Below are 13373 nucleotides of genomic sequence, written 5' to 3'. Positions count from 1 at the left end.
TAGGTATGGTGTCCTTTGGATGCAACTCAGCATTCTTTGTCCTCCAAACACGACGAGTTGAGTTTTTACCAAAAAGTTATATTTTGGTTTCATCTGACCATATGACATTCTCCCAATCTTCTTCTGGATCATCCAAATGCTCTCTAGCAAACTTCAGACGGGCCTGGACATGTACTGGCTTAAACAGGGGGACACGTCTGGCACTGCAGGATTTGAGTCCCTGGCGGCGTAGTGTGTTACTGATGGTAGGCTTTGTTACTTTGGTCGCAGCTCTCTGCAGGTCATTCACTAGGTCCCCCCCGTGTGGTTCTGGGATTTTTGCTCACCGTTATTGTGATCATTTTGACCCCACGGGGTGAGATCTTGCGTGGAGCCCCAGATCGAGGGAGATTATCAGTGGTCTTGTATGTCTTCCATTTCCTAATAATTGCTCCCACACTTGATTTCTTCAAACCAAGCTGCTTACCTATTGCAGATTCAGTCTTCCCAGCCTGGTGCAGGTCTACAATTTGGTCTTGGCCATAGTGGAGTTTGGAGTGTGACTGTTTATTGGCCAGTCTGAGTTTGGAGTCATCATGTCAGGTAGTCCTGAGGCATGGTCCTAGGGCTCAGGTCCTCCGAGATAGAGAAAGAAAGAGAGAAAGAGAGAATTAGAGAGAGCACACTTAAATTCACACAGGACACTGAATAGGACAGGAGAAGTACTCCAGATATAACAAACTGACCCTAGCCCCCCGACACATAAACTACTGCAGCATAAATACTGGAGGCTGAGACAGGAGGGGTCAGGAGACACTGTGGCCCCATCCGAGGACACCCCCGGACAGGGCCAAACAGGAAGGATATCTACTTTTTTTTTTATACTGATAACAAGTTCAAACAGGTGCCATTAATACAGGTAACGAGTGGAGGAGCCTCTTAAAGAATAAGTTACAGGTCTGTGAGAGACAGAAATCTTGCTTGTTTGTAGGTGACCAAATACTTATTTTCCACCATAATTTGCAAATAAATTCATAAAACATCCTACAATGTGATTTTCTGGATTTTTTCTCATTTTGTCTGTCATAGTTGAAGTGTACCTATGATGAAAATTACAGGCCTCTCTCATCTTTTTAAGTGGGAGAACTTGCACAATTGGTGGCTGACTAAATACTTTTTTGCCCCACTGTAGATATATGGGCCACTAGCCAACTAGTCATTAGCTCTGTCTATATCCAATAGGACCCAAGCCAGGAAATGTCAGTTTGCTCATAGTCTATAGGACTTTTACAAAGCACAAACCTAGTATATTTTCAGAATTGTCCTCTTGGGGTTGTTATCATCTGGGTCATGTTCATTAGGCACCAAATGGGAGAAAACGGACTGAAACTGAAACTATGGACCTGACCCATCATTTTATTTTTTCCGTTGCAAGAGAATTTAAAATGTTTTAGGTTCTATTAAATTCTTCCTGAATTTAATTCCGCTGCTGTATCGATTGCTCCATACATTCATTGCGGAGTAGAATCGCTAGTGGGCGTAACTTTTTGCTGGATCGATGTGGACGGGTGGTCAGGCTACTAATGAACACAACCCAAGGGTGGATTTAAAAAACTCACTCTTGTGAACTCTGTAAAATCGACAGGATTTTTAAAATGTATCTTTTGATCTTGTGGTGTTATTTATGTCAATGTGGTCTGTGCATTTCAGAAAAAAGTTTTGCAACGGAAATCAAAAGTTGCCATTTCTTATTGGACAAATGCAGGTAGTCCCAGCCCTGTTTCCACCAGTTTTATTCCTTTTGATGCCTAATGAACACAGGACAGGTCTTCCACTCCTCTGTCACCTAACACAGTTGTGTGGTAAGTCAGTTAAGAACAAATTCTTATTTTCAATGATGGCCTAGGAACAGTGGGTTAACTGCCTTGTTCAGGGACAGAACGACATATGTCTTCTTTCGCAATCTTTCGGTTACTAGTCCAACGCTCTAACCACTAGACTACCTGCCGCCCCACATGTATATACACACTCGCATTCAAACGCACACACATGGACATACACACACGTAAATAGTGCCACACATGCACTCAAACCTATACAGTTGCTGTTTTGATTGTTGTTGTCCTTGATGTCTTTTGTTTTTGCCTTGTTGTTTTCCTTTGTCTTTCTCTTCTTTCTCTTTTGCTCATTTTGTTGGCTGTTGGTGGCTTGGGGCTTGGAATGGAGGGAACGTTTTTTTGGGGGACGGGGGGAGATCTCGGATGGTTTAGGGGAAGCTCTTGGGGAACTGTGGGAGGATCTTGGATGGTTGGTGGCCTGGCTGTTGGGAGCTTGGGCCGGTGGCCAATAGATTGCAGGTTCGGGTCCCCGTCTTGACTTGGTGGGAGATCTGTCGGCGTGATCCTTGGGCAGGGCGCTTGGCCCTGGTTGCTCCTGTAGGTCGCTCTGGATGGGAGTCTGCTAGATGACTGTATGTAATGTAAATGTTGAGCGGCTTCCCTGCAGGTAGATTGTATGTTTTAATATTCAATAATATATAGCTTTCTTCTTGTGTGTGTGTGTGTGTGTGTGTGTGTGTGTGTGTGTGTGTGTGTGTGTGTGTGTGTGACCGACCATCGTCCTTGTCCTCCTGGCACAGACACAGAGAGACACCACTCTAATAGGGTGCACAGGAAAAGAGAGTGAGGAAGGGGGGTTGGGTTGCCAGACGTGGATACTCACAGGTTAATCTACTAATTGGGAGCAGAGGGAGAAAGGTTGCCAGATTATGATGGCCACCAGGAAGGGCCGTTTAAGGGGGACATCTGTTCCTGTTGGAGAGGAGACAAGAAGCATCGTGTGGGGCTCCCCTGACTTCCTCTCATCCCTCTATACATACAAGGCTCCGTCTGGCCCCAGCAGTCCAGGGTCCCCCTCTAGAGCACCAATGGTTCCTACCACTCCATCAATCGCTGATCAAAGAGACTATGCCATCTACTCAATAATGGGGGTTTTGTTACTGGACTTGTTAGTATTAAGAATCTGTGTAGTAGCAAAGGGTTAGAACTCTGAACTCAACACAGATAAAGAGGTCTAATTGGATGCAGGGCTTCTTGGGGGAGCACATGCTTGCTGTTTTTGTAAAGCCAGGGGTTTTAGATTGTGGCGTCAGCTTGATGATATCAGTAATAATCAGCAACATGGTTCATTCGTTCCATTTGAAACCTTCTGTGCCTCAACATTTCGGCACTGTAAATTAGTGTAAGATCAGATGTGATGGTGCAATGCATCTGACTGTTATACATTCAGTATGTCAATGTTTTAATTGTTCCTATGTAAATAAAGTATTGGAATGACATGCTGTGATCTGATTGGCTGTTGGCCCCTCAGGTTATGCCATACTGCAAGCCATCATGGAGAAGGCGGGCCAGAACAGCTGGCAGGTGAGCGCCATCTGTGTGGAGAAATTCAACGACGCGGCCTACCGGCGCCTCCTGGAGGACCTGGACCGACGGCAGGAGAAGAAATTTGTTATCGACCTGGAGGCCGAGAGGCTCACCAACATGCTGGAACAGGTGAGATTAGTCAGTCAGTCAAGGCAGGCAGTGTGGTGGCTAATTTCTGCATTACCAAATGAGGAGAGTTACAAACTTCACACACCAGTCAGAGTTATACTTAAACTACATCTTTAATAATAAGAGCTTTGCATTAGCAATGACTTTCAATGATGCGCCATTTCTAATGAACCATTGAAAGTGACAACACAAAAGTACAAAGATTATAGCCAAGATACACACACCCCTCTCAACCTATATGATGAACAACAGAATGGTCACAAGGTTAAGATTTGTATGAAATATATCTATAAAACATAGCAGACAGTTACTGCTGCGTCAACAGTTTTCATTGTATAGACCAGTGTCTGGCCCTCCTACTCCAAACTGGAACCATCTCTCCCTGGTAAGGTATAGAACAGAACCATTAGCTCATGTTCTCTGGAATGCTCTTTAGGCTTTATTACCCAAAGACATTGTAAATCTCCTCTGTCACTCCTCTGTCATCTCATACAGGCCCATCCTCAGTAAAACACACACACAATAGTTAACAGAATACTCTATTATGTCGAATAAAACAACCATTATAATGCAATACAAGCATTATAACATAATCTTGCAATTTGCCAGACAACAGGCAGAGTGGAAGGAAGGAAGACAGGAGGTTAGGCAGTCAGACAGGATTTTGAGAGGCTCACCAACAGGCTGGAGTAGGTGATTCAATCAATTGTGACCAACCGGTCTCAAGTAGCAAAATTTGAAATTGTGTTTTTTACATTGGATAAAAGTAGAGACTCAGAGCTAGAAAATTGTATATATCATACACTACAGTCGAGTAGAATGGGAAAGTTATTCTGCTTTGAAAGTTGATAAAGTTATAACCCCACTTTTGAGAAAATGGCTCTTAAATGTTTTTGGTACACCTACTGGAGAGCTCTTTGACTACACCCATTCAGCATCGTTCAAACCCACTTAAGCCTTAAACCCACCCATCTCTTTAAGGATTCACATGTGAGGCCATGTGCTACACAGAATGAATATGGTAGTGTAGTAAACAACCAAAGATTTCAAGACTTAAGGATGGTTTATACTACGTCTATCAACATGTCTGTAGACAGTTGTCACAGTGACATCATGAACATTCTATTGTTGTCCGACATCAAACTTGTCGTTATCGTTATTAAAAAGTATAAACACAAAAACGACAGGCTGCATGACATCAGCAGCCTGGTGGTCCAAAATAGCTTAACTGGTGTATTTTAACACCAATAAACCCACCCATTTAAAAATTAATGAATTATATGTCATTCTAGCAAACCATGCAACTAAAAGCAATTTTACAAGTCCTCAACTGGCAGCTTCATTAAATAGTACCCGCAAAACACCAGTCTCAATGTCAACAGTGAAGAGGCGAATCTGGGATGCTGGCCTTCTAGGCAGAGTTGCAAAGGAAAAGCCATATCTCAGACTGGCCAATAAAAAGAAAAGATTAAGATGGGCAAAAGAGCACAGACACTGGACAGAGGAACTCTGCCTAGAAGGCCAGCATCACGGATTCGCCTCTTCACTGTTGACGCTGACACTGGTGTTTTGCGGGTACTATTTAATGAAGCTGCTAGTTGAGGACTTGTGAGGCATCTGTTTCTCAAAGTAGACACTCTATTGTACTTGTCCTCTTGCTCAGTTGTGCACCGGGAACTCCCACCCCTCTTCCTAATCTGGTTAGAGCCCGTTTGCGCTGTTCTGTGAAGGGAGTAGTACACAGCGTTGTACTGGATATTCAGTTTCTTGGCAATTTCTCACATGGAATTGTCTTCATTTCTCAGAACAAGAATAGACTGATGAGTTTCAGAAGAAAGTCCTTTGTTTCTGGCTATTTTGAGCCTGTAATCGAACCCACAAATGCTGACGCTCCAGATAATCAACTAGTCTAAAGAAGGACAGTTTTATTGCTTCTTTAATCAGGACGACAGTTTTCAGCTGTGCTAACATCATTGCAAAAGGGTTTTCTAATGATCAATTAGCCTTTTAAAATGATTAACTTGTATTAGCTAACACAACATGCCAATGGAACACAGGAGTGATGGTTGCTGATAATGGGCCTCTGTACGCCTATGTAAATATTCCATAAAAAAATCTGCCGTTTCCAGCTACAATAGTAATTTACAACATTAACAATGTCTACACTGTATTTCTGGACAAAAAAATTGCTTTTCTTTCAAAAACAAGGACATTTCTAAGTGATCCCAAACTTTTGAACGGTAGTGTATATTTTTTAAATTAACAAAATACTTTTTCACATAGTTAGTGCACTGGAGCTTTAATAGTCTTGTAGTCGTGGATCAATATAGCCAACTGCAGTGCGGGCAATTTTTTTCCTTTCCAGCAGTGCCTCCCCCCCATGTCGATAAAAGAATCGCAGCACCCATACCCACAAACTACTTCCTGCAGCTATGCGCTACTCTGTTGCCTGTACTGTATGTAGTCAGAGTTGAATTAACAGAATAACCCCCTTCTCTGTTTCATAGTGTACTCCTCCGCCGCCCCCAGGCAACCAGTGTCTCTAACTCACATTTCAATTATTCAGTAAATTTCCGCTGCAGCATGTCACTGTGTTAACAACTCAGTGTGTGTGTGTGTTTGTGTTTGATCCCTGGACACTCAACCAACAGTACCCGTCATATCTCTGTAGGCCTCAGTACACACAACATCTAAATTAGCAGCTCAAATCTTATTTTTTTACCTCTGCATGGGTCCCTTTTTAAAGGGTCATTTAAAAAAAAAAAAAATCTTATTTTTAACTTCCCTCAGGTGTTATTGTTTCCTCCAAACCGTTTTTAATTTTGTTACCTGGTTATTTAGCGATGTCCAGAAAAATGTAGCTCGCATTTTAAGAGAATGGAGCTATGCTAGTGGAAACAGATTGTATTTGTAAGCGGGACATTCAAACACATTAGGCTAAAACTTTAAAGACACAACAATGGATGCTTTACAGAGCATTCATAAAGTCTTAATGATCAGTTCGTAGATACTGTACCTCACAAATCACCTATAAGCAGAGTCATACTACGAGACGTAAGCGGCAGCTGTCTTGAGTTCAAAGTCTGTTTAACTATTTGAAATCTGCTTGTGTTCAATGATGATGACAATGATTCAATGAACATTCTCTCTCTATCTCTCTCTCCATGCCGGGAACATTGTCATGTCTTGCCTCGCCTCAAAGTGTCTGTCTGTCTTTTTCCTTGTGTGGCACTCATCCGGATGCCTACTCATTTGTTTAGACAGGCACGTCTGATTTCTCCCCATGAAAGACAATGTTCACGCGGTGACAAGCCGCACACACTGGGGTGTCATTCAACTGACAGCCAATTAAGCATGCTAATGCTAATTCAGTCAGGTTCACTTAAAATCTGTCGAACGTTTGTCCCTTTCCAGTCGGGTTGACTTAACGTTTCTCTAACGTTTCTCCTCCCCTTCTCTCGCAGATTGTCAGCGTCGGAAAACATGTCAAAGGCTACCATTACATCATGGCTAACTTGGTGAGGGGAAAAAATCCTGGCATGTCTCCTTCTCTCTGTCTCTCTTTCTCTCCCCCCCCCCCCTCTCTTCTCATCTATGTAATTAGTATGCAGCCCATTTCCACAGTGACAGTGTATTAATGATGTCCAGAGCAGGACAGCTCAGTGTGTGTGTGTGTGTGTGTGTGTGTGTGTGTGTGTGTGTGTGTGTGTGTGTGTGTGTGTGTGTGTGTGTGTGTGTGTGTGTGTGTGTGTGTGTGTGTGTGTGTGTGTGTGTGTGTGTGTGTGTGTGTGTGTGTGACACAGCAGTGGAGGCATCAGAGCACTGGGCTGAGAGAGATTACTGTTGGCACAATCCTTCTTACCAGAGTCTCTGCTATAGAAGCAGGGCGTCGACAGAATTCAGACTCAGCCAGTGATCTTAGAAAAGGCTAGGGGAGAATTCGGAGAAGTGTTTGGTTTCCTTTTATGTTGTGGTATCCCATACTGTACAGGGTCCTGTCTCTGTTTCTCTCCCTTTCTCGCTCTCTTTGCCTCTCTCCCACTCCATCTTTCTCTTCCCCTTCTTCTTCTCTCTCTCTCCCCATATATTGCTTTATTTCTATCCCTTTTTCTATTTACCTTTTGCCTACCTCCATCACTCTCCTTACCTCTATCTATAAATGTCATTCTCTCCCTCTCTCTCTTCTTCTCTGCCCTCTGTCTCCATCCGTACCAAACGCTCCATCTCGCCTCCCTTCCCCCAACTCTCTCTCCCAGGGGTTTAAGGACATCAACCTAGAGCGCTTCATGCACGGAGGGGCCAATGTGTCAGGCTTTCAGCTGGTGGACTTCAGCAACCCCATGGTCATCAAGCTGATGCAGCGCTGGAACAAGCTGGACCAGAGGGAGTACCCAGGCTCCGACAGCCCCCCGAAGGTAACACCCTACCTGGGGGTTAATAAGTCCTCTTTCATCTTCACTAATGTCCTGCCTTCTCCCCCATCCCCTGAAGAGGGACAGCTCCCTCCCATGGTACACTATACCTGGGGGTTCTCTGGTGTATCTCTCCTCTAAGGTTTGGAGGATAGCACCCAGGGAGGATTTGACAGAGCTGAGTCAATCAGGATCAGACCGGAGACCTTTTCCAATACCATGCCTGTCCTTCTGGGCTCACTTTATGTGGCTTTAGGATTCTACAAGACCAACTGCAGAGGTGCAGGGTTAGCTAGGGCATGGAGACGTTCACACATACACACACATGCACACACACTTAAAATACCTTGCCATACCTGCTAACTTTTGTGCAGTCTCATCAAGGGCCAGGTACAAGTCAAATTGTATTTGTCACATGCGCTGAATATAACAGGTAGACCTTACAGTGAGATGCTTACTTACAAGCCCTTAACCAACAATGCAGTTTTAAGAAAAATAAGTGTTAAGTAAAAAATAGACAATAGAAAATAAAAATAACAAATAATTAAAGAGCAGCAATAAAATAAAAATCGAATAAAATTTTATTGGTCACATTCAAATGGTTAGCAGATTTGATTATTTTTCTTAAAACTGCATTGTTGGTTAAGGGCTTGTAAGTAAGTATTTCAACATGCAGTGCAGCAATATCACCATGCAGCAAAATTCTGGTGCTTCTAGTTCCAACAGTGCAGCAATATCAACAAGTAATCTTACAATTCCACAACAGCTACCTTATACACACAAATCTAAGGGATGGAATAAGAATATGTACATATAAATATATGGATGAGCGATGACCGAGCGGCATAGGCAAGATGCAATAGATGGTATAAAATACAGTATATACATATGGGATGAGTAATGCAAGATATGTAAACATCATTATTAAAGTGGCATTAATAAAGTGACTAGTGATCCATTTGTTAGTGGCCAATGATTTTAAGTCTGTATGTAGGGAGCAGACTCTCTGTCTTATTGATGGCTGTTTAACAGTCTGATGGGCTTGAGATAGAAGCTATTTTTGAGTCTCTCGGTCCCAGCTTTGATGCACCTGCACTGACCTCGCCTTCTGGATGATAGCGTGGTGAACAGGCAACGGGTCGGGTAGTTGTTGTCTTTGATGATCTTGTTGGCCTTCCTGTGAAATCGGGTGCTGTAGGTGTGCTGGAGGGCAGGTAGTTTGCCCCCGGTGATGCATTGTGCAGACCACACCACCCTCTGGAGAGCCCTGCAGTTGTGGGCGGTGCAGTTGCCGTACCAGACGGCGATACAGCCCAACAGGATGCTCTCAATTGTGCATCTGTAAAAGTTTGTGAAGGTTTTGGTTGACAAGCCAAATTTCTTCAGCCTCCTGAGGATGAAGAGGCGCTATTTCACCACACTGTCTGTGTGGGTGGACCATTTCAGTTTGTCCGTGATGTGTACTCCAAGGAACTTAAAACCTTCCACCTTCTCCACTACTGTCCCGTCGATGTGGATAAGGGGGGTGCTCCCTCTGCTGTTTCCTGAAATCCACGATCATCTCCTTTTGTTGACTTTGAGTGAGAAGTTATTTTTCTGACACCACACTACGGGTGCCCTCACCTCCTCCCTGTAGGTGGTCTCATCATTGTTGGTGATCAAGCCTACTACTATTGTGTCGTCTGCAAACTTGATAATCAAGTTGGAGGCATGCATGACCACGCAGTCATGGGTGAACAGGGAGTACAGGAGGGGGCTGAGCACGCACCATTGTGGGGCCCCAGTGTTGAGGATCAGCGAAGTGGAGATGTTGTTTCCTACCTTCACCACCTGGGGGCGGCCCGTCAGAAATTCCAGCACCCAATCGCACAGGGCGAGGTTGAGACCCAGGGCCTCAGGCTTAATGATGAGCTTGGAGGGTACTATGGTGTCGAATGCTGAGCTGTAGTCAATGAACAGCATTCTTTTGGTCCTAAACTTGGTGCTCCGGTACCACTTGCTGTGCGGTAGCAGAGAGAACAGTCTATGACTAGGGTGGCTGCAGTCTTTGACAATTTTTTGGACCTTCCTCTGACATCGCCTGGTATAGATGTCCTGGATGGCAGGAACATTGGCCCCAGTGATGTACTGGGCCATAAGCACTACCCTATGTAGTGCCTTGCGGTCAGAGGCCGAGCAGTTGCCATAACAGGCAGTGATACAACTGGTTAGGATGCTCTCGATGGTGCAGCTGTATGACTTTTTGAGGCTCTGAGGACCCATGCCAAATCTTTTCAATCTCCTGAGGGGGAATAGGCTTTGTCGTGCCCTCTTCACGACTGTCTTGCTGTGTTTGGACCATGATAGTTTGTTGTTGATGTGGACACCAAGGAACTTGAAACTCTCAACCTGCTCCACTACAGCCCTGTCGATGAGATTGGGGGCATGGTCTGTCCTCCTTTTCTTGTAGTCCACAAACATCTCCTTTGTCTTGATCATGTTGAGGGAGAGGTTGTTGTCCTAGCAGCACATGGCCAGGTCTCTGACCTCCCGATAGGATGTTGCAGAAGGAGGTGTTTAGTCCCAGGGTCCTTAGCTTAGTGATGAGCTTTGAGGGCACTATGGTGTTGAACGCTGAGCTGTAGTCAATGAATGGCATTCTCACGTAGATGTCCCTTTTGTCTGGGTGGGAAAGGGCAGTGTGGAGTGCAATAGAGATTGCATCATCTGTGGATCTTTTTGAGCAGTATGCAAATTGGAGTGGGTCTAGTCTTTCTGGGATAATGGTGTTGTGAGCCATGACCAGCCTTTCAAAGCACTTCATGGCTACAGACGTGTTTGCTACGGGTCAGTAGTCATTTAGGCAGGTTACCTTAGTGTTCTTGGGCACAGGGACTATGGTGGTCTGCTTGAAACATGTTGGTATTACAGACACTTGCCAATTGGTCAGCGCATGCTCGGAGTACACGTCTTGTTAATCCGTCTGGTCCTGCGGCCTTGTGAATGTTGACCTGTTTAAAGGACTTACTCACATCGGCTACGGAGAGCGTGATCACGCAGTAGTCCAGAACAGCTGATGCTCTCATGCATGCTTCAGTGTAGCTTGCCTCAAAGCGAGCATAGAAGTAATGTAGCTCGTCTGGTAGGCTTGTCACTGGGAAGGTCGCGGCTGTGCTTCCCTTTTGTAGTCTGTAATAGTTTGCAAGCCCTGCTACATCTGACGGGCGTCAGAGCCGGTGTAGTACGATTCAATCTTAGTTCTGTATTGGTTTGTCGGAGGGCATAGCGGGATTTCTTATAAGCGTTCGGGTTAGAGTCCCGCACCTTGAAAGCGGAAGCTCTAGCCTTTAGCTTAGTGCGGATGTTGCTTGTAATCCATGGCTTCTGTTTGGGCTATGTACTTTCAGTCACTATGAGGAAGACGTAATCGATGCACTTATTTATTTTATTTATTTTTATTTAACCTTTATTTAACTAGGCAAGTCAGTTAAGAACAAATTCTTATTTACAATGATGGCCTACACTGGCCAAACCCGGACGACGCTGGTTCAATTGTGCGCCTCCCTATGGGACTCCCAATCACGGCCGGTTGTGATACAGCTTGGATTCGAACCAGGGTGTCTGTAGTGACGCCTCTAGCACTGAGATGCAGTGCCTTAGAAGCCAGTGACCGATGTGTTCTACTCCTCAATGCCATCGGAAGAATCCCGGAACATATTCCAGTCTGTGCTAGCAAAACATTCCTGTAGCTTAGCATCTGCATCATCTTCTTTATTGACCGAGTCACTGGTGTGTCCTGCTTTAGTTTTTGCTTGTAAGCAGGAATCAGGCGGATAGAATTATGGCCAGATTTGCCAAATGGAGGGCGGGGGAGAGCTTTGTACACGTCTCTGTGTGTGGAGTAAAGGTTGTCTGGAGTTATTTTTCCTCTTGTTGCACATTTAACATGCTGGTAGAAATTAGGTAAAACGGATTTAAGTTTCCCTGCATTAAAATCCCCGGCCACTAGAAGTGCCACCTCTGGATGAGCATTTTCCTGTTTACTTATGGCCTTATACAGCTCATTGAGTGTGGTCTTAGTGCCAGCATCAGTTTGTGGTGGTAAATAGACAGCTACAAAAAATATAGATGAAAACTCTCTTGGTAAATAGTGTGGTCTACAGCTTATCATGAGATACTCTACCTCAGGCGAGCAAAACCTCAAGACTTTCTTACGATTAGATTTCTTGCACCAGCTGTTGTTTACAAATAGACACAGAATGCCACCCCTTGTCTTACCGGTGGCGGCTGTTCTATCCTGCCGATGCAGCGTAAACCCGCCAGCTGTATGTTATTCATGTCGTCGTTCAGCCTTGACTTTGTGAAACATAAGATATTTCAGTTTTTAATGTCCCGTTGGTAGGATATTAGTGATTGTAGCTCGTCTATTTTGTTATCCAATGATTGTACGTTGGCTAATTGGACTGATGGTCAAGGCAGATTACCTACACGTCGTCTGATCTTTACAAGGCACCCCGACCTACATCCCCAATATCTATTTCTCATGCGAATCACAGGGATTTGGGCCTTGTCGGGTGTTTGAAGTAAATCCTTTGCATCCGAATCGTTAAAGAATAAATCTTTATCCAGTACAAGGTGAGTAATCGCTGTCCTGATATCTAGAAGCTTTTTTCGGCAGAAACATTTAAGTACAAAATAAGTCACAAATAATGCGAAATAACACACACAATAGCAAAATTGTTTAGGAGACCGTAAAATGGCAGCCATCTCCTCCAGTGCCAAGCAATGGGATTGTATCTCAATCCTCTCTCTGTCTCACACCTGTGGACTTTCTCAGTGTTGGAATAGTAGAGCCCAATGCCTGAGGGAGCTCCACTCTTGCTAGGGGGCCATTGCCATGGGCACTGGTGCTTTAGCTAACTTTAGCTGGCCTGCTGCACTTGACTGCACTTGACTGCACTCTATTAGGCTTGGCTTAGCTCAGCTATGGTGGGCTTGGGTGGACTACAGTGGGTTAAAGGGACAGTTCACTTTTTTGAATTCTAGCTCATTTTTGACATACTGAGGGTGTCGTCATTTCATCCAAACCATTTCTTAAGCTTGTTTGCTGGTTACTTAACAACATCCAGAGTGTAGCGATCTCAGGGGAAACGGATCAAAAATTCCTTGGGAAATAGCTCTGCCTAACTCCGAGAGGAGCCTGGTTGCTTTCCCCATGCTTTTAAATGTACTGCTAACTGGATCAATTAATTTGCACCAGCATGGCTTCAAGCACCAAAAATGCTAGCCATGAGATTCTGGTTGTTGCTAAATATCCAGCAAAGGAACTTAAAAACGGTTTGGATTAAACAACAACAAAGAAGTTGAAAATAAGCTAAAAGTTAAATAAATAACTCTCCCTTTAAGGGTCTCGTGACCAGCAGTCACCCTCCACCCACATCATGAGCTG

General features: G+C 44.4%; 1 protein-coding gene across 5 annotated transcripts in view; it reads left to right on the top strand.

The window, feature by feature from the left end:
* The window catches only part of gria4b (glutamate receptor, ionotropic, AMPA 4b), a 162736-nt gene that overhangs the window by 86901 nt on the left and 62462 nt on the right, over window positions 1–13373 (top strand). For all 5 annotated transcript variants that reach the window (XR_016485092.1, XM_036937640.2, XM_036937641.2 and 2 more), the window contains exons 4-6: window positions 3349–3533; window positions 6998–7051; window positions 7790–7948. Coding sequence is in view for 4 of the 5 variants with exons in the window: in XM_036937640.2 (XP_036793535.1) it covers window positions 3349–3533; window positions 6998–7051; window positions 7790–7948 (398 nt within the window). In the remaining variant the exon portion in view is untranslated. The remainder of the gene's footprint in view (window positions 1–3348; window positions 3534–6997; window positions 7052–7789; window positions 7949–13373) is intronic.

Source organism: Oncorhynchus mykiss, chromosome 12 (assembly GCF_057628025.1).
Source record: "Oncorhynchus mykiss isolate SJ-2025 chromosome 12, ASM5762802v1, whole genome shotgun sequence".
Taxonomy (NCBI): Eukaryota; Metazoa; Chordata; class Actinopteri; order Salmoniformes; family Salmonidae; genus Oncorhynchus; species Oncorhynchus mykiss.
Note: the sequence above shows the minus strand (reverse complement) of the source record. Positions and strands in the feature narration are given on the sequence as shown.